The sequence below is a fragment of the Hippichthys cyanospilos genome, chromosome 13, assembly GCF_059441005.1.
Source record: "Hippichthys cyanospilos isolate Australia breed blue-spotted pipefish chromosome 13, RoL_Hcya_1.0, whole genome shotgun sequence".
Classification (NCBI taxonomy): Eukaryota; Metazoa; Chordata; class Actinopteri; order Syngnathiformes; family Syngnathidae; genus Hippichthys; species Hippichthys cyanospilos.
In genome coordinates, this window is record NC_142381.1 from 5,421,261 (window position 1) to 5,443,215 (window position 21,955).

Sequence of the window (21,955 nt, forward strand, 5' to 3'; positions counted from 1 at the left end):
CAACTTAAAACTGACCAAATATGGTAGAGAAAACATTTGTATATTTTCACATGTAATCTATCATCAGGGTGTGGCCCACGGGCTACCACTTGTCCATCCCTGGTCTAGAAATTTAGACTAACTGGCCATATTTCAGCTGTCTCTCACTAAGCCATGCCCTCTTTGGATCTTTAGACACACATTGCGCAGGCACACATTTTTTGATGTGTACTCAGGCCCCTCCTAACATGTATTATTTTATTTTATTTTTATATATGTTATTATGTTGATTAGTATTAAGAGATGAATACAGTGATCCCTGATTTTTCGCGTTAATGAGGACTGGAACCTGATTTTTTTTTTTTTTTTAACGCGAAAAATCTTCATAATATTCATAACAAACACAAATTTTATTGCAGAGCATAAAATTAATGAAATCTTAAATTATTAAACCTTATACAGTAACTGTACTTTTATATTTATATTTAAATCTACACTGTTAGATTTATAGTTAGTCTGTCTGCATGCAGGAAACCTTCATAGCACGTCTCTTCACAACATAGCTTTTTTTTTTCTAATCCAAAAAATCCGCAATACACTGAGGGCAAGACAGGCAAGGCGCAAAGTAGCGAGGAATCACTGAATTTTGTGGTGTTTTTGTGGAAAGGTTGAATGGATTAAGGGGATTCCAAGTCATTGCAATTAGACAGACAAATCAAGGTAGAACTAAACTGGTATTTTCAAGTATTTTGCAAGTTTAGATGTTAAGAAGAAGAAGTTAATGCACATACACCTGTGTGTGCTACATGCACTAAAAAGAAAGCCCCTTTTTCTGAACGGATGACAGATAAGCCTGTCTGAGAACTTTGTTCTCTAACTGGTTTCATTTTTCACCTGTGAGTACTGCATCTATGTTGTTGGGTCACTTAAGGTGAAGCACATTAAAGAGGCCAGAGTTTCTCTGCAGATGTGACACACTCACAATGAAACCTTCGATGTTTGACGCACATACAAGTGCAAGCACATGTATGTTTATTTGAATGATATTTGAGCCTGTTTACTTCCTTTGTCTTAGGCCTGTAATTATCTCCCCCAGGTGCAAAATCAAAAGGGATTTAGGTACTGCTTTCATGACTTCATGTTTATTTTTCAGTCCAAGTTGGTTAAAGAATAACTTTTCATTACATTTTGTGAGGTGACGGTGCTTAGAGATGGAAAAAAAAACTGTTCATGTTCAGAAATGCAGTAGTGACCAAGCAGCATCATATCTCTGCATGTGCAGTTTCAGCCAAAATGAGCAGAGCAGCATGATTGAAATACTTTGGTTTTTGGAGTACTCCCCACTCTAATAGGAGTGCAATTCCTTGCAATTTCACACAGTGATTTTTTTTTTTTTTTGCGCATGAATTGGGTTCATCTCAGCAGAAAAAGAAATGATAAGATGACAAAATTAAATACCAAGATACCAACGCATGCTTAAGGGAATTTTCCAAGCTTGTGTGCAATGTTGTCAAGAATGTAATGGATCACAAGACTCATGTCCTATATGAGGCAAGTAGAGTATAATATACAGTGTGTCATCAAAGTGTGCTTGTTCCATAATTAGTTGACAGTTAATGTTAGAGTTGTGAAATGGGGTGCGGGGAGTGCACTTTTTGCCGTTTTATGTGTTATGGCGCTCCTATATGGATAAAAACGGTGACGATTTACCTGAGGGAAGACTACAAATCCTGATGTGCCATTCAACAGCAGTTGGACACATTTTGTTTAGCAGGGTTCCTGTCACCCATTTGCCTCCCACTCACAGGCTATGACAAAGATACACTTCATATAGTTGTAACTTGAAATATCATCAGAAGGTTTTAAGAAGGTTGAAAATTCCTTTGGTGTTACTTTAAGTCTGAGATCTTCACTCCTGGTTCTCCAGGGCCAGTGACCTGCATGTTTTCTAGGTTTCTCTGATGAAACACACCTGATTCAAATGACTGGGATTGTTATCCATCTTCTGCAGAGCTTGCTGATGGTCCGATCATTTGATCAGCCTCCATTTGGTGACCGGAATCCCCATTTTTCTAGAAGGACAATTTCCTTGAGACTGGTTCATTAGACCACTGGGCCTTCCTGATCGTTTCTATACACACACATGAAAAAATGAAAGAGATCAATGGATACACAAAGTGCTGGAGTAAAAAAAAAAAATGCGGTAAAAAAAAAAGTAACGTGGATCTGCATACAAAGTACCCACACAACAGGAAGCACATGCAAGCTCCACAGAAGAGGACCTGAGCTGCGGTTCCAACTGGAGACATGTTGATCTGCAGCTGAGATGTGGGCTCGGTGCTGAGATGTCTGCAGTGGCCATTCTCCTGGCTTCTGGCTGGCCCGTTACTGGCGGCCTGGAAACATGTCCAGCTGTCCCATCATTCTGTCAGCGCCGCTGTCTCCCTCAGCCTCAGATTAAAAATGGCAAAGGGGCCGCCGGGAAAAGTGGCTTGCCCCTTCTCTCAGGACTTATGTCAAAAATGCTTCAGTCTGCAGGTAATTTGCTACAGTCTGGGATCCTTTCACTATTTACTTCAAAGTAGCCTGGCAAAGAGAAATGAAAGGGAGGAAAAATGATATTTAGCTATGCTTATTGACAGATCTACATTCTTGAACATTGACACGCTATCTGACTGTGGGCCTCCTCTGCTGCTGGACTGATGCTGGCTGAGTCCACAGAAGATCTTAAAGTTGACTGACTGATTTCAGAATCAAAAACGTTGTTTGTCATGGATTCTTCATTCAAAATGGTGCTGGATAAAACATAATGACCCCACTGCAAAAGAATGCAAAGTCACGCCTGCTTGGGACAACTGATAATACCATCAAGTGCTCATTTTATTGGTCTTTTAGACAAAATGTAATTGCAAGAGTCATATTTGGCTGATGGAAGGCTATGATATCAATCATTAAATATTTACTAGCAATCGTAAGAAAAGTATTTTGAAGACAAAAGAAAGAGACTGCAGTCTATGCAGCTGATCCGGTAAAGTACTTAAGGCAAAAACGTTCTGGAAATTGAACACTTTTTATGGCAAAAAAAAAAACGTTAGGTCTGTCTTCTGCTTTTGGACTAGCTTCAAACTGTTTAAGAGCTGTGGCTTGAGGAAGAGAAATCCCAACAATGCATTCTATATTCTTGAATGCAATTTAATTCTCTCTGCAATTAAAGCAGCTGTTTTTATTCTGTTTTTATTATGAATTATCAAATTAATAATTATTTTTGATAATTGATAAATACAGTAGAGATATTCAATTCAGAATTTCAGCCACCGGACAGAAAGTATCCTCAGATTTCCCTTGGTCTCTCAAATGAATTGCAATAGTTTGAATTAAAATAAGACACATGCAAACATTTTTGGAAAACATCACAGAGCTATCAGCAACCAAATTCTAATGAAAAAAATGTTACTGCATCGTCTGCCATTTGAATTTGGAAAAAACGTTTGCTTTTAATCTTATTCACATCCAAATGATAGTAGTTGCAACCCTAATTGATTGTAACAGAATGTTTTATAATTTACATTTTCCAAAGTATAGACACCTTTTGTTTTCTGTCCTGGAATACTTTCAGTTCATCTCCACGTATTTTCAAAAACGAATAGTTTGAATTTCTTGACGTCTTCATTTGTTGGAGGCCATTTGAATTTTAAGGTATTTCCATCATTTTGCCCGGCACTGTAATTGTACTTTGTTACCTCCCGGCTGTCACCAATGCATACGGGTGCATTCGCACATCTTCAACAGAGCGTGTGACATTTCCCCTGCACCAGCACATCTCAAGTTTTCTCCCAATCAGGAATGCAGAAGCACATTCATGACAAACAAAACGGCGATTAGAGGCAGTAACAGGATCAGCTCTAATCAGTGTGTCAGGAAAAAATACCAGGGAGTTTTTCCGCCATTGTCAGGTCACTCCAAAGGGTGATCTTTTTCCCCCTTTTCCCCATTAATTATCTGTGCCGTACCGCGGAAAGCATCCTTCGCAGTGTGGGCAACCTTCTCCGCTTTCATACCCTCAAAACATGTGATGAGAGGCGGTGGAGAGTCAAGCTGCTCAATGATGTGCATGCCCTCTCATTTGGCTGACAAAGAACAATGGCTGTCTCATAACTAATGGGACTCACACAGAGGAGCTTCTTCGGAGCAATGAGGGGGGAAAAAATAACCATTATCCAATGTACATGTTCTATCATGTGATTAATTCTCCTGTTCCACAGTGATGAAACTTTTACATGTTTGTTCTAGAAACGTAGTCATCATCAGATAGGGATGTGTGGATCCATTGCGGTGCTGGGAATTAAAAGAACAGAAGAATGGCAATCTGGTTTTATCACTCATGGAACCACTTAGTTTATCTTAAATGAACACTTTTATTATTAATCCCATGATGGAAGGAGGATAGTGAAAGAGTGTTTGGAACATTACCTCATAGTTTTGAAGTTGGGGGTTTAAATCCAGGCTCCGGCTTTGTATGGTTCTTCCCGGGTTCTTTGTTTCCTCGCACCTTCCCCAAACATTTTGATGGGGAATAATTGGGCATAGGTGTGAATGTCGTTCTTTTTTGTCTATAAATGATCTGCGATTGGCTAGCGACTATAGTCCAGCGTGCAGCCAGCCTCACGCGCAGTCAGTCAGATGGGTTAGGCTCCAGCACACCCTAGTGCTGAAAAGTATTGTCGAAGATGGATGGATAGATGGATGGATGGATGACAAGTCAATGATGGTTTTAGCTCAGCATCGTTTAAGAACTATGCAGTTAACGTGCGTCAGTGCTGCTCTCTGCTGGCCAACCTATAAAGGTTTTAGGCCCAAAAATGTTCATCATACATGACTGTGTAGGAGCAATGGGTGGCGGAATTGTTGGAGCCTATCGCCAGCAGTTTTTGAACGATAGGTGGGGTACTCCTGAACTGGTCACCAGACATCAAAGAGCATACATTATAATGCACTTATAGTAATAATATCGGTGTGTTTGGGATTCCATTAGTTACATGGTGTTACTTGTCTATACAACTACTACAGCAATAACTACTACGACAACAACAACTACTACTACCACTACTACTACTATTACTACTGCTAATAATAATAATGGTAATCATCATCATCATCATCATAGGCTTCATAATGGAGAGTGAGAGAGAGAGAAAGAGAGAGAGAGAACTCACAAATCACATTTGGCACATTGGCGATTTAATTTCTTTTTAAATAGGAGTTTTGTGTCACCAATATTTCTAACGAGGAAGTGAAATGTCTTGTTTACAGAACCCGTGCCTCTCACTGTGTGGCTGGCTCACCCATTTCACAACATCATCCAATGACAGCCGGCCACGAAACATCCATCCATCCATCCACCTTGACTGCTTGTTCTCATGAGCATCGCAGGGTGCTGAAGCCTATCCCAGCAGACTGATTGAAGGGGCCAAAACAGGTGTTTCACTGACATTAAAATGCAAAGACGAGTACATATACCACTCGCCAACTCCTTTCGCAAGGGCAGCAGCTTTAGCAGGGAAGCCGCGACTTCTCCCTTCCAACTCTTCCAGGGGTTTCCCAAGTCATTCCCAAGCCAGCTGAGAGTTTATCGAGTATGACCTGGAATGTCTTCGAGCCTCCTCCAGGTTGGGACTGTTCCTGAAACACTTCATCAGAGAGGTTTCTAGGAGGCATCCTAACCAGATGCCATGTTAGCATGGCATTTTAGATGGCATTTTGACACCCGGTGGATTGGCAGGTAAATTAGGAGCTGTTAAATTTCATTTGAAGTTAAAAACAAAACAAGAAAGACAATGCCAAAACATTAAGTTAAGAAAATAAGAATAAATAACTGATTTGCTTTAATAATCAATCGTGTCCCATTCCACTTTTGGAAAATCATCAAGATTTGTAAGTCAAGAGGGCACAAAAAACGGTATCGAAATCATGACGAATTTGGATGCATGCTTTCCCGCAGCGACTTGATTTTCGTATACAATGTACTGCAAGATTGTTACGTATGAACATATCATAATTCGACATTGCCCAAGACCATAACGCAGCTCGTCACCTATCCTTTTATTCTGAAATCCTTATCCGGAAGTAGAGAGTGTAAGGCCTTGGTAGCTAGCTTAACGGTAGTTGAGTGTGGAAAGCACACGATCACTTGTGAAGGACGGGGAGAAATTCAGTCGCCACTCGCCACACTTTCCCCATTCTTAACCTCTTGGCGCCGTAAGATAATAGTTGGCAGGTAAGACTTTTATATCAGGGGCTTGCGAGACAGCCAATGTGTTTCGTGGCCTGCTGTGGATCGAGGCCGTTGTGCTGGCGCCCAAGCCAAGCTGCTCTCTTCTCAGAGATACATCACGTATGGCGCTCTTTGCTTTCGAAGCGGTTTGCAAAGACCCGCGCCTGTCATGACTATATCCCTCATTTAAAGGGAAATATTCGCTGCTTTTCCGCTTCCAACTCCCACCGAAACATAAAGCTCTCTCTTCAGACCTTGGCCTTTTTTATTTTTTAAACCGGGGCCTTGTGGAACATTTCGAGGCGTTGAAACGACCCCGCTTGGAGAAAAATCACCAGTTTATAGCTAGTTTTTCGGACAAGTAGATACACACCCCCTTTAATTCAAAACTTTGTGGGAAGAAATCTGGGGGAGTTTCCTCGATTCGTTCACAGCGGCCACGTTTTCTTCACACTGGTCGCCGTGAAATATGCTGAAATGTTCGTTGATGGAGATTGTTTGGCCAACATTTGACTTTGCAATAAGGCGTATTTAAGTGTCGTTTGTTGGCTTATTGTGTGTTTGCGCGCCGCCGCAGTGAGGCGATGGTGGCTCTGCTATCATGGCAGTAATGGCTCGTTCTAGGCGTCGCAGTACATTGTTTGTCTTAAGTAAGGGGGAAAAATGTCCACTTTCGTGATGTCGTTTATTTTGAGTCTTAGCTAAAAATGTTTCTTCTTACTACATCCATCGAGCCCGCTTTGCATAGATTTCAGCTCGCCGTCCCTGAAAATAATGCACACAAATAGAGGTTGTGCTGCCCCTTGTTGACAAGTGCTTTTAATTTTCACATAAATGTATAATTAATGTGTAATATTAATTTATTAGTATATTAAACTCCAATAACATTGTAAATAATTAAATAATCAAAAAAATAAAGGCGTAACCTAAGAGATACATTATCTTAAATCTACTCATTTACCATAGAATTACATTTTTTACTGACTAAATAATTAAAAATACATGTTTTCCGACGTTTACAGGACATAAATAGTGGGTGTTTAGTGTCAGCACAATGCATTGCATCATTTCAAAATTGCATATGCGCAGGTAGTGAGCCTGCACACTGCGTAAATTTTAGGTATAATTTCATTGGTCTGGTTTTCGCCTAATCTAACATTATACTCAAAGTAATTACTTGTGTTGCATGCACAGGCCTCTACTGTGCCAATAGAAGAAAATATTACCCCCACTAAACACTGTATCTCAAGTGAAGTGGTCATTTAAGAAAAAAGTTCATTCATATTTCAGTTTCTCACAGATATATGTACTTCATTTGTTACGCAAGAAGAGATGATTCAGCATCTGTGCAGACTCCTCACACCCGTACAAGCCTCTATTATTTGGATGTACTGTTATTTTATTGTGTATTAATAGCTTTTTAGAGTTTAGTATTCTAGTCATTACAAGTTAGGTTTCTATTGTATCCTTTTCCTTTCTCTTCAGTTTTTCACCCGCACTGTGGTTGAATTGAGACTGTAAATTCCTGTTGGTCTTTTTCATTTTCATTGTTTTATTTTTATTTCATGTTTTTATTAGGAAGTCATCTGCTTTCAGCGGTCCAGATCATGTCTGGACAGAGGAAAGGTGCTGCATCTCGCTTGCCTAAATGCGCCTTTTGTCGAACTAACCGGGAAAAGGAGTGTGGACAGCTGCTAGTGTCAGAGAGCCAGAAGGTGGCAGCCCACCACAAGTGCATGGTAAGCAGACCATAGTGATCTTTTACTGGTAGCATGTGACTTGGAAGTTAACCCTCACTTTGCAAAGATGCCACATAACCCTGCTCAGAGGGTTTCTGTTCAGTCGCCATATTAATGTTATTTTTGACAAATGTTTTTTTTCTAACTTACATGCATTTGTATACATGTTTTTGATAAAGATGGATACACAATATAAATGGTAATTTACAATCTTGTTATTGATGCTACTCTGATGGATTAAAAAATAAAAATAAAAAAAAATGACACAATGGTCATGGCTAATGCCAATAACACATTAAAAAAATGTTACATGAAATGAGTTAACTCTGTCACTAAGTCTCAGTAAAAATACAGTATTTGACATCCATAGCTGTGAATGGCAATGCATGGGTTTATGTGACTTTTTTTGTGAAATGCAGGAGAAGCTATATACACATACACACAAATATATAAATGCATAAGTCACCAATTACCAAAACATCTAGAAGTGGCTATTTTGGGGCGAAACTACACTCATACAGTGTTGGTCCAAAACCAATTGTTATCACGTTGTTCTTCTTTTTTTGTTAATCTGTAATCCAAAAAATTGTCAGTCTTCTATTATTATGAGGCTTCCTTATTTTGAAATTAAAAAACAAACAAAGGAGTTGGAAAGAGAAATAGTTGTATGCTTCTACTGTATGAGACTGAAATGTCGATGTTTTTTTACCCGTTTATTGTTGTTATATTTATCTGTTTTTCTCAAAATCATTGATGATATATAAAATGGGGAATGTTTTGCCTTTTATGCTGGATGATGCAAATAATGGTGTTTTTTCTATTTGTGGCATAGCTCTTCTCCTCTGCCCTGGTCTCATCGCACTCGGATAATGAAAACATTGGAGGGTTTTCTGTTGATGATGTAAAGAAGGAGATCAAAAGGGGAAACAAATTGGTGAGTCTTTTTCAACACCACATTCACAAACAAAGATTGGTGTAAATTGAGACACCCCGGATTTGAATGTGTTACCCGTGCAGTTCTGACGGTACATGTCAGAGCACCAACACCGAGCATGAGATCAAAGGAATTGTCTTTAGACCTGCGAGACGGGATTGCCTTCAGCGGAAGGATGAAGAAAATGTCCTTTAGATTATTAGAGGGAAAATTAGAACATTTGTGAAAAAACGGTAGCCCAGACTTCATGAATTTTATGAAAATGCTGAAATTTGATTGAAATTGTATGAAAAATATGGAAGGAGATGCAAAACAAAAAGTGGTTGGAATAAAAAGAAATGATATTAAAGAATAGGAATAACATGGCCTTTAGGCCTTTACCCTTCACACAAGATTTTATGATGGAACTGTTTATTCCTTTTTCCTGTGAAAAATATAACCACCAACTTTCCCAGAACACAGAAAGCCAAATGTAACCTCTTTTTTTCTTCATTTTTTTGATTAAAACCCCAAGTAACCACTTCCTTTTAACTACTTTTTGTTACACCAGTCCTGCTCGTCAGAGGCGTTTTCTAGCCATACTTACCAGACACCATTCTTTTATTGATATTACTGTATGTCATCAAGCCCATGAAAATGGCTATCCCCATCTGTTAGTAAAATAGAAAAAGTTTGTGACGTTTAAATTTGAAAACAATAATGAAAGAGCTTCCCATACTTTCACAGATGTGTTCGTCATGTCACCGGCCGGGTGCTACAATTGGCTGTGATGTGAATACGTGCCGAAGGACTTACCACTATTACTGCGCTATAAAGGACAAAGCCCAGGTTAAAGAGAATGCATCACAAGGAACTTACCTGTGAGTTATTTTCCCAGTAGATCGCTTTAAATCCTTCTTTTCATTCAACTACTCAACTTCTATTTGCTCCCAATTGTAGAGTTTACTGCCGCAAGCATCGAGATGCTTCTCGAGACGGCGTTGAAGGTAAATTGTCATCGGTCTAATCTGTGCTCTTGACGCCACACTTGACTTGTGCAACATTTACATGAGTAAAAGCTGCATGGCCTGTTTTGAAACTTATCTCTCTGACGATTTGTTTTTAGATGATGAGGAAGGTATGGTCAATGACTCAGACTCCTCGCCGCCACAAAATAAGGGCAGAGGAAGATTTGAGAAGGGACGAGCTAAAGTTCGTGGCCAGTCAGAAGACACACACTCCACTTCCTCTCAAGCTGCAGATGAGGAGATGTCATCACATGTAAGGCGACTTGCCTGCACACAAAGATGTTTTCAGTGTGTGGAACATCGACTTGCATGGGGGCTTGATTAAATTTGGCCTCGGTGATGTCTGACTGGTGTACTGTGTGTTGCAGCGGGAGAGGTCGCCTCTTCGGGCCAGCCCGGGCGATAGCGGCCAGCGCTGCGGCTTTTGCCATGCTGGCGATGAAGAGAATGAAACAAGGGGCGTGCTTCATACCGATAATTCTAAAAAAGTGGCTGCTCACTACAGATGCATGGTAAGGTGTGTGTGTGTGTGTATGTGCATTAAGAGAGAGATCTATTGCTGCAAAGAACGTAAAGGAGCTTTCCAACTAGAATGAGCCCATGTTTTCACTCACAGTCTATAAGCAGTTTTTTTTTTTTTTCGGGAAAATGAAAATAGCTTACATTTTCAATATGATTTATTTGTTTGGGAGAAATGAGCATATACGTAGCTACCCTCAAGATGCCCCTTCTACTCTTCAGTATGCCTACGCCACCCTCTCCTCCCCCCATATCTCAGCGGAGGTAACGGAGACAGTTTGACAACTTGGTGCAGAAAAAGCAAGCCGGTGCCTTCAGTTTTCAATGGGTGTTACAATTTATGCTGAAAGTCGTCACTGCAACGTTTTTCATGGGATTTACCAATAAGCACCATATACCGTCCACATAAGAGTTAAATTCCACATTTAAGTAGATGATAACTTATAAACTAAGCCTGTTGTGCAAAACCTTGATTTCACGATTCAGCTCATTTTCAAATTGTTCGTTTTTAAAATGATTATTTTGTCAAAGTAACTCTAGTTACTGCCCAGCCCTAAGTACCAATGTTCCGCCTATTAAACATCCTCTTTAATTGTTTAATTGTTGTAAATGTGCTGTTATTGCATCCTCTGCTCTTTCTTTTTTACAGCTTTTTTCTTCTGGGACAGTTCAGCTGACCACCACATCACGAGCCGAATTCGGAAACTTTGATGTAAAAACTGTAATCCAAGAGATTAAGAGGGGAAAAAGAATGGTTAAAAGTTTTTTCTTTACTCAGTATTTGATGAATCACTGCTGATTTTGGTCTAATCAGAATCTGTGTTTGTCTTGTTGGATTTGAAGAAATGCACACTTTGCACCCAGCTGGGTGCAACCATTGGATGTGAGATCAAAGCCTGCGTGAAGACTTACCACTATCATTGCGGTCTGCAGGACAAAGCAAAGTACATTGAGAACATGGCACGTGGAATCTACAAGTGAGCACTACACTCACCCGTCTTGGTTCAAGCCTCGTAAAGGAACTACAAGTTTGCGGTGCACCAATTATTATTGTTCTCTGTCAATTAGAAATCTTCCTTTTTTTTCCAGACTATATTGCAAAAATCACAGTGGCAATGAGGAGCGGGATGAGGAAGATGAAGAACGAGAGAATCGCAGTAGAGAAAGAGCGGCCATCGACCACGGAGGAACACCGTCAATGCAAGTGAATGGCAACTAGTTACAATGTGAGTATTTCAAGTCCGTAAACAATCGTCATTCAAAATCTAGTTCTCATTACCCGCTTCATATTTTGCAGGTTTGATTGGAGTGCAAACAGCAAAATTTGTGAACAGCAATGTGTTTTTCCACAAATTCCTTAGCCTACTCTCAACGTTGTGGTTTTTAGTTTCCCATAAACTGTCCTCGACACCTTGCCTTCCCAAATACGTACGTACATGGATGCACTGCATTGAGACTATATGAGCTTTTCACGCACTGGCGGTGCCTCGAGAGCATGGACTCTTGCAGAATTGTGATGAAAAGCCAAAGCTTAACTTTCACAAGAGTTATGGATGCATCTTCAACTAATTGTGCTACTGTCACGAATAAGAGGAAGGTACAATTATCACTCCACAGACTACTACACATGATAAAACCATATTCTTCCTTTTTCATCACTGCAATATCTGTCACAAGCCTCTACCAAATCGTGCGGTTTTATCCATTTGTTTTGTCCATCATATCTTTCAAAATCTGTTAGTTAGCCTTTCTTTCTTGATATGTAATACGTTTGCTACTGTGTAATCATCATGAGTAATTTTGAATGTGTGGATTTCTGATGTTCACGAGTCCAAGTTTTACTGGCATGCACTTGCATTTGTCCACAATGGTGGATTCTCATTTTTCTATTTAGCCGCTAAAGAGCTCTCAGTACACAGCTCTTCAGGAAAGCCGGCTAGACTTTGTTTGGTGTGATGTTACATGTAACTCTACAAATGCATCCAATCATTTTTGGAAATAGAAAATGTTTTGTATTTTACATGTTTACTGAGAAACGTGGTCTTAGAGTGCAAAGAAAACAAAACTTACTTCTCGTCTAGCTGGTAACTCGGTGTTCCGCTTCCAAGAGAGGAATGTCACACCAGCCAAAGTATCATGAAGTCACTGTGTATCTTTGTGAATTTAGTTTTACATTCTTGAACCTGACTGAAGCTTATCATGCTTACCTGGAACATTCATTCTGCCTTTTTAGTATTTTCAATAAAATAATTTGTGCATTTAATTCATGTAAATGCACAGATTCCTCTTTGCATATTTGGTTTTATTCTTCAGCACTTTATCGTTCCGTTGGTTAGAGGTGATCTAAAATTGTCATAGGATAGTGAAGAGAACCCCATCATACCGATTCTCGAGCTCTGCATTTCTCAAATGGGGGTACAGGCATTTAGGGGGTATGGGATATTTTAATAGGGTTTCTACAAGTACCATTTGGCTAGAGCAAAGGTATGGCCCCTTCTATTTTTCATATTTTTATCAAAATGGTTATAAAATAGTCTCACTCTACCTCATGCGACCCTTTTGTGCATATAATCAAAATAAGAGAGTGTGTTTTTTTTTTTTTTATTGACATAAGAAAGATGCCCAGGTCAGGAATGAACTAGCTAAACAAATAGTTTGTGCTCCTGGGGGGAGTACAAAGCTAACATTAGCCTAGATTTGCAAACCTATTACCTGCAACCGTTGCTATGATACAAATTTATTTATTTATTCATTCATTCAATCAAGTAATAAAAATATTTCTATTGATCTGTAAGGTGAACTAATCAAGCCTGTGATAGTTTGTTACCTATTCTTGATGAACATCTAGCAGAAAATCAGAAAAGTGAAAGTTTACTTTTCAAGAATTTTGATGCCAAAATGTCCTCCAATGCTGGAATGACACATATTCTGATTTTAGTCATTTTTTTATCTATTCTTGTTGCAATCCTCTTATTCCATATCGCTCTCGTTTTTCAGACTCTTTTACACTTCAGGGGTGCTGGGATTTGTATTGGAGTGCTTTGAGAGCTCTTAACTGCGTTGTAAATGACAGTCACGAAGGTCACGCCCCTTAAAGTACACATTAACATCAGTGTCGTAAGTTTTGGGTTGATTACACTTGATAAAAACCTGTTTGTGTTTGTATGTTCTCTTGTTTTTTGTGTGCATGTAGCGCTATTTGTCTTCGACAAATGTAAAATACTGTTAATTAGTTGAATCAGTATTAATTTTACCTGCGTCAATTTGTTTTACGTGAAGAACTCATTTTTCCATATGCTGTTTTGAAAGGGGCGTGTCTCCCAAGTCCCGCTGTTTGATTTGCTCGCATTGTCGTGACGTCACCCAAACAAGGTTCTACCTCCTCGAGCGGAGAAACGTGCTGAAGAGCAACCGGAAAAGAGAAGCAGAAGCAGTAACCGCACAGCTAGCTTTTCGGTGTACACGTGAGCTGTCAGAGGCATCTCTAAAATTTAGGAGCTGTTCGTTGTTTTTTCTTCGTTGTATTAGGAGCACGGGACACAAAAGGGAAGCCTGGCGAAAAGTGAAATGGCGACGTCCGGCCAATGTGTTGTGGTAGGTTCCCCTGCCTCACATCACAGAAAGCATTTTTGTACTGTATATTGCTCATAGACATATTGGCGAGCTCTCGCGGGTCGTACGTGGGCGTTACGGTTTTTTTAAAGTCTCTTGTGTCATAAAAATGTTCTGTTTGTAAAGCGCTTTTCCTTAACGCTTTACTGTATATTTGTCCTCGTTTATAGCGTGGCCTGCGGCCACAATGACACGTACGCGCCCACCATGCTTTATGTACGTGACTCAGTGGAGGTTTTTCCCCTCATCACGGCCATTATTTTTTTTTAGGGTGATTATTCTTCATTTTATTTGTTTACGCCGTTGTGCCGCTTTGTGTGGCTTTATCAGTGTCAATTAACGGTATTGCGTTATCATATTTTGTAACGGTCTCTGGTATCCCTCGTTGGAAGGCAAGACTTTGGGGTTCTACCGCGTTTTTGTTTAATTCCAGGTTCGGTCCTGGATTCCAGATGCATGAAATATGACAAATACTTCGAAGTTTTAATGCAGAATATTCTGGGCACAAATGTGATGCAGGCAAAAGTTGCTCTCGAACATAAGTGCAAAGGAATACATCCAAGGCAAGTTTTTTTTTTTTTACACTCTTAGCAGGGTGGTGCCGAAATTTATCAAAACGAAACCGAAACCTAGCAACTGCTTGGGTATTTTTCAACCTGGACAAAAATCAGAGCAAAACTGGATGGAGCTGTTTGGAACAGAGTAACAAAGCAGCACACAAACATGGCTAAATATGTTATGATACAGTCTTCACTATAAATATTATGATGCAGTATTCAATCTTAAACATTCGTTTTTCATGCCTTACCACTAATATCTTGTGTTTCATACACATGGACAAAGATATAAAATAAGTCACACCGATCACTGAAATTTGTTGATACTGACCAAACTAATAATAATAATATGTGTCTCTTTTTAGATACAAACTTTGCACAACACACATTGTATTGTCCATACTTTATTCGGTACGATAACACTTATTTGAAGTCTCACTACAATTGGAGGTATTTTTTCAGTCAGAGCAGTAACAAACAATGCATTCCCCCTTGTACTGGGTGTTGTGCAGGGACAAGAAGTCTCATGGTGTCTTAATCTTGCGAGATCTTGTCACGTTAGAGCTTGTCCCACCCCTACTAGAAAGAAAAAATACTCAGTCTGCTTTCATGAATGATTTCTGAACTCATACTGCTGGGAGGTTGAAATCAGAAGATTTGGACAATTTATAGTTAAACAATAGCAAAAAACAAACAAACAAACGCTTGATTAGTTAATTAATTGGGTAATCGATAAGTTAATTAATTTTGACAGCTCTAAAAGGTAGATGTTTTGACGTGGCCATTTTATAAGTAGCTTGCATGTTTTAGTGTGGTACACATTGTGAGTACAAGCAGAACAAATAACTTATTGTCACGCTTTAAAAAGACAGACTGGTTGCAGCTTTCAAGACACCTGTGATACAAATTAGAGGACACACCTTTGGTCAAATTATTTTCAGTCTTCTATGGGCACAATCACTTTTGGTTAGGCCTATTTAATTATTTCCTTTATGAATAATGTTTAATACAAGAAAATGAGGGAGAAAAGTAAAACAAAGAAATGGTAAAAAGGATAGAAGTAATATTTACTGTACATACAAGTTACTTAGTAGTGCTCCTGTGACATGAGTTCAAGTGCTGTTCAGTGCACCGTTGCCAATCATGGAATTTTCCTGTCCAAACTTCAAAGTAGACAACAGTTCACCTCACATTATGAGGCGGGACAGAACACACTCTTGTCCCATGTGACCACGAGGGACAACTGTTGTGTATGTCACCGTTATCTGGATCTGAGAGTATTTAGCCCAAACAGATGGGCGTGTTTTTTTTGTGGCATTCGTATGTGCCTTAATTATACTCCTGTACCGCTTAACCACATTTTCCGTTAGGACACCTTACGACTGAAGCTCTTTTCTTAGATTACTTACCATAGTCGAAATGCTGACTTTACTTGTGGTGACTCGTATTATTCCCAAGGCACCTCAAGTTCCTCACCAGCATCTCAGCTATCACATGGCACCAGCTATGTGCTCTGGGTTCATCAGGCAACAGCTGTGCAGAGCTCGAGGATATTTGACAAAATACAGGAACCTTTGTGTTTGGTTTTTGAAAAAAAATGTAAAAACATGTATAAATGGATTTTTAAGATACAGACACTGTAGTGGTTGAAATTGACATCAGGTATTTTTGTGGCTTTTCAGCTATACTGAAGATCAGAAAATAAATTGCAAATTGCACTCCTCTTTATCATACAACCGGGTCAATTCCCAATAATTTAGTCAAAAAAAGCATCATAAAATAAATGCTGCTTTAGTTTTGCTAGCTTCAACACCTTGTTAGCAAGCTTTCCACAGTTAAATATATGCATGTAATTTACATTTGGCGCATTGGCAACTTAATTTCTTGTTAAATATGAGTTTTGTGTTTATATACTACTTGTTTAAAAAAAAAAAGGATGAAACATGATGAATAATCAAGATTAATAATCGTGACTTCAATATTGACCAAAATAATCGTGATTATTAATTTGGACATAATCATGCCGCCCTGATTTGAACCTTTTCATTGGAAAGTAAAGCTCCAATGACCTTGTCATCTTAACTTGTACTGCCATTTTTATCAGAGATTAATTTTAGGAAACATTCCTCCCCTTCTTTTGGTTTCTTTCAGATCACCGACGACGAGCAGGGATACGATCTGGACCTGTTCTGCATACCAAAGCACTATGCCTGTGACTTGGAGAGGGTCTACATCCCACACGGACTTATTTTGGACAGGTGGGCTCTTGCATTTAAAGAGCTTGCAAAAATATGATGGATCAGTTGCTGTTAACGTAGAGAAGAAAGTCCTCCGACCAAACATTTTCAATGGCAGTATTCAGGGATATTCTATGTTTATGTATGAAATAAATATATATATTTCACACAGTAAAATGAAAGCTAAAAATAAAAGGAACTACTGCTGACTGGAGCAAAAAAACTGGGCTCTTCATGTTCTGGTCCCATCCGCCTTATGTGCTCCCAGGACAGAGCGACTGGCCAGGGAGATTATGAAGGAAATGGGAGGGCAACACATCGTCGCGCTCTGTGTGCTGAAAGGAGGCTACAAGTTCTTTGCAGACCTCCTGGACTACATCAAGGCCCTGAACAGGAACAGCGACCGCTCCATCCCCATGACGGTGGACTTCATTCGCCTCAAGAGCTACTGTGTAATCATGTTTATCACAAGTTTAGTTTGGCTAAAAAAACAACATTTTTTTTTTTTCAGCTGTCCACTTTTCATCTGCAATGGGTTTGCTTGATTCCTCTTCTTGCAGAATGACCAGTCAACAGGAGAAATCAAAGTCGTTGGAGGAGATGACTTGTCTACCCTGACAGGCAAAGTGAGTGATACTTCAAATGATCACTTGAGAAGCAGCACTTATTGCCGTGCGCTGCTGTGGTGAACTCCCCGCGTTCTTATGCAATGAGCAGACATACTCATCATGTCAGCCTTCCTCAGCTGCATGTTATGATAAATGTTCATTCCATTCATTCGTTCACGAATGATTAAGTGTCTCCAAACCAACTCATCTCAGTCTCTTTTTCACAGAATGTGCTGATTGTAGAGGTATGTATATGCACCAGTGTTGTGCTCCGGTTTCTCCTTGAATACCATCTAATATGAGCTTCTCTTGAAATGTTTCCAAGGATATTATTGACACCGGCAAGACGATGAAGACTTTATTGCAACTCCTGAAACAGTACGATCCCAAAATGGTTAAAGTGGCAAGGTAACGTAAAGCCTTATTTTTCAAAACGAAGACACCATGTGCTTACTGTTCCATGCGCAATTATTTGGACAAGGATAATGCGCTCTTTTGAGTAGCTCCATTTTCAGGGGCTCAAAAGTATTTGGACAGTTAAGAGTTGACCAAATGCAATCCATCCCATTGTCACTTCAAGAAAAACGAAACGTTTGAGTTGACTTTCGGCAGCTGTTAACGTGAAACAAACAAAAAGTGACGAGATGAAAATTTCATGTCACAATGACAGTGGCTAAATAATCAACAATCAATACTATTACTGTATATTGTGTAAACAAAGGTGCAGATTCACGTTGCTAAGGCATTTTTAGTATTTTTTTTAAACAAAAAATATGAAGTCATTATCTCTGTGGATATACTTTTGGTACTTTGTAAACCACAGTGGACAAAATGAACATCTCAAACGTATCAACGGGAAATCTTGGGATAGTGGAATGTCAACAGCTTGAAAGTTTGCTGTGTGGATTAGCAAGTGATGAGCAAATATCACAATTAAATACCACATTTAGCACAAACTTGTTTTTGTCAATACCTTTATCATGATAAAATGTTACTTTAAGATAGAAGTGACCCGTTCTGAGTTCCTATAAACTCTTGTCTATTTCGAAATTCTTCTGGTCTTCTGGGGGTTTAAAACTATTGCCCGATATTTATTAAGTTGAGCTCCTTTGGTATAAATGCAGTCATTTGAGCTGTTTCCATCTACAGTTTGTTGGTGAAAAGGACACCAAGAAGTGTTGGGTACCGACCAGACTGTGAGTTCAAACTTGACATTTTGAAAACTGTTTTTCCATGACTTGAGCTGTCATATACATACTTGGTATTTGGTACCTGTATTTCCAGTCATAGGCTTTGAAGTTCCTGACAAATTTGTGGTGGGATATGCTCTCGACTACAACGAGTACTTCAGAGATCTAAATGTGAGTATGCGTTTTGTATACATGATATATTGCCAACGTCTGATGATAATTCAGTTTCATCTAATGATGGAAAAAAAAAAAATCTTGGTTTACAAGCATGTGTCATACTTGGTCCGGCGAAAATTCTCAGTCATAAACAAAATGGCATTTATCTCATTCTCTGCCAGCCAAACGAAATTTGGCTTTTCAATTTCATATTCTGTCAGTTGCAGTGAATGAAGTTAAGTTGTTGTCACTTAAAGTAACTGATTTACTCATCTTTGGAAAGAAATGCGGGAAGGGAGGTCCAAAGCGGGAGTACATATTTGAATGACAAGTTCGGAGTACAAAACTTGCAGGAAAGAAGGTCATCATGTTAAAATGAAAGACAGTAATGATGTGCTATACGTGCTTTGTGCATTTGAGACTAAGAAATTCAGTTTATCCTTTTACTATTCATCTAATTCTAATCGCTGGCTTTTGTGTTTCAGCATATCTGCGTTATTAGCGAAACAGGGAAGGAGAAGTACAAGGCATGAAGAGCACCTTTATTGACTGCTGCTTTTATTTGTTTTAAACCAATTATATTTTTGAGTACATCATAAAAAAAAACATTGCCTGCTTTTGTTCTCCAGGGAATGCACAAGCATTGTGACATTTGCCTATTTTCCTTCCCTCCACAATCATGCGCCACTTAACCATAAGTATGGTTATAAAGTCTATAGATAATAACTTTTCTCAAATTTGACATGGTTGAACTTGTGTAGCTGTTTTTTTTTCCATTACACAAAGTTCAGAAAGACGAGGCAGTAACATGCTGTTTTTAGTTGGTGGAATCCCTAAATTAGGATCAGTAGTTTTTGTCAGGGATGGGGCAAGGAAATTCGTTTTTTTTCCCCCTTCTTCACATTTTCGAGAACTATCAACACACATTGAGCCAAAGGGATGAGTCACATACTAATATTTCAGGGGAGACAAGTCAGCCCAGAATTTTTTTATGTTTGCCAAAGAGTAGGGTTTTTTTCTCATCATTGCTCTCCTTGAATGAAACTTTTGCAGATTAACATGACAAAGATGACAGAAGCTCCACAAAGAAAACCGCAATTTTAGCTTGAACTGGTATTTAGTTGTAGTGTGACAGTAAATTACAAAATTTGATGGCTGTTAAGCTTCCCCATTTAGCTTCAGTTCAAGGCAAACCAGAAGCTGTCAAGGTTCAATTTCAACAAACTGAGAATATGAATTAAACAGTGGTCAGATTTTGTTTTTGTTACTTAGATTAAAACTGCAAGGTTATTGGAAGTGGTATTTTTTTGTCACCTTACTTTTGGGACTGCCTCCCAATAATGCAGGAAGAGAATTGTGCATGTGTGTAATTTGTAGAAATAATATATAAAAACAGTCGATTCACACGTTTATGTTTTTTTTTGTTTGTTTTTAGTTTGTAAACGTTTTTAAATAGATTGATTTTTGAGGAGTGAATCCCATTTTTCCTCATGGCAATCGTATATTGAATTTATTGGTGTTTTTGAAGCGTTTTGGAGGGTTTAATTTATTTTGTCCTTTCCCCAATGCATCTCAATGTGCGGCAATTATTGCTTATGTTGACTGGCCTCGTCTTTATCTCCAATCAATATCGGGAGTCGGCTGCATTGTATATTAATAATATGCAGTGCTGTGCACATTTCTAATATAATTTACTTAAGAATTGCGGTCATGTCTTTTTGCCCCATAATTGATTGGTAGCTCTTACAGTATGATAAGGCTGCTAACATGGCATACAGTACTACTTCACTGTTTATTGAACATTTTTTCAAGATTTTACATACAAAATAGCATTTGTTAGTCTGCTTATACATGTCGAGCACCCGCATTTTCCACATCCGTGCATTGTTTTTACACATTTTTTCCCCCAATTTAAAAAACTATATATTTTTGTACTCCACCCATTTTCCTCTGTTTTTTGTGGCTAACATTGAACACATCTGCATTTTGGGGATCTCCCCACCAATTGTATTGAACTGGGTGGTGACTATAGACATATTGTCACTATTCTCGGACTGGTCTGGTTCCCATCTATCATGAATATCGTGCGTGTATATGTTGCACATATTCCATGTGTTGAAACCTATTACACACGTGTCATTCACTTTCTCAAGTGAATGCCAAATCAAATGTTACGTTCCAAAACACATGTAGCTTAATGAGTGCGGTTGGGTTTTTTTAATTCTTCCGCCATTCAAAACTGTTGGTCACCATGTATTATATGAATCAAAATAGGATATGACCTGTTACACATCATTTTGCTGTTAAATCACGAATATTTAAAAAAAAAAAGTTTAGATCTGTCTTAACTCAACAGACCTGAACAATTTGTTCAGCTTTACCTGTTTTTCTACTTAACACAAGCTCTCAGCTAGTGTTGTCCCCTTTATGAATTATATTTTGCTGTGCTGCTCAATAAATTTTCAAACCCTGACTTGTTTGTTTCAATACATTGGTCATATGTAGATGTCCAAATGTGGCAATTTCTTACTTCCACATGACTTGCTGACATTTTGCGTTTGTGTGCTGATTCTGTAATTTGTTATTATTATTAGATATGTGTGTTTATTGTTTCACTTGACTAGTTAGTAGTGTTTTGTGTGTGTGTGCGTGCGCGCAAGTCTTGCAATTACACTACAAAAATTAGAGTACAGTATATGGTTTTTGCGTAAACTTTCCAAAAGAAACTAAAATGCTCTTAATTTGACCTCTAAATATTTGACTTTTTGTGTCCAACCATTCATTATTTCTCAGTACTGTACTTTTTTGCACAGTACGGTGTTTTGATCTATTGGATGATCTTTAGTAAATGCACTACTTGAGAATAGTAAACACAAAAATGCAAAATCGTCAGGATGCCCGAAAGACAAGTCGTGGAAATGCATGTTTAAACAAACGCTGTAATGTTATAAAACTCCAAAAGTATGATGAAGAAAACTACTAACATCTCCCATTTACACACATGATGTGCAGTAAGGTTCATGATTTACAAGGCAGAGGCACTTATACTTCCGGAGTGTGAATAAAAATATTAACGTATACAGTATTTGTTTTACAAGCTTGTAAGTTTAAATGAATCACACTATTTTCAACAATATTAAAGCAAG

General features: G+C 38.7%; 2 protein-coding genes across 2 annotated transcripts; both read left to right on the plus strand.

Annotated features, from left to right (window-relative positions):
- The first annotated feature begins 6,114 nt into the window (after positions 1-6,114).
- On the plus strand, positions 6,115-12,742 carry phf6 (PHD finger protein 6). Its single transcript, XM_088431123.1, has 11 exons — positions 6,115-6,253; positions 7,829-7,989; positions 8,822-8,923; positions 9,650-9,783; positions 9,863-9,909; positions 10,029-10,183; positions 10,299-10,442; positions 11,099-11,203; positions 11,293-11,426; positions 11,539-11,675; positions 11,747-12,742. Exons 2-10 carry the CDS (start codon positions 7,858-7,860, stop codon positions 11,666-11,668), a joined length of 1,083 nt encoding a protein of 360 aa, XP_088287249.1. The 5' UTR covers positions 6,115-6,253; positions 7,829-7,857; the 3' UTR covers positions 11,669-11,675; positions 11,747-12,742.
- Positions 12,743-13,814: 1,072 nt separating this feature from the next.
- Positions 13,815-21,282, plus strand: hprt1 (hypoxanthine phosphoribosyltransferase 1). Its single transcript, XM_088431124.1, has 9 exons — positions 13,815-14,043; positions 16,770-16,876; positions 17,124-17,307; positions 17,416-17,481; positions 17,691-17,708; positions 17,789-17,871; positions 18,613-18,659; positions 18,748-18,824; positions 19,295-21,282. The coding sequence occupies exons 1-9, from the start codon at positions 14,017-14,019 to the stop codon at positions 19,340-19,342; spliced, it is 657 nt and encodes a 218-aa protein (XP_088287250.1). The 5' UTR covers positions 13,815-14,016; the 3' UTR covers positions 19,343-21,282.
- The last annotated feature ends 673 nt before the right edge of the window (positions 21,283-21,955 follow it).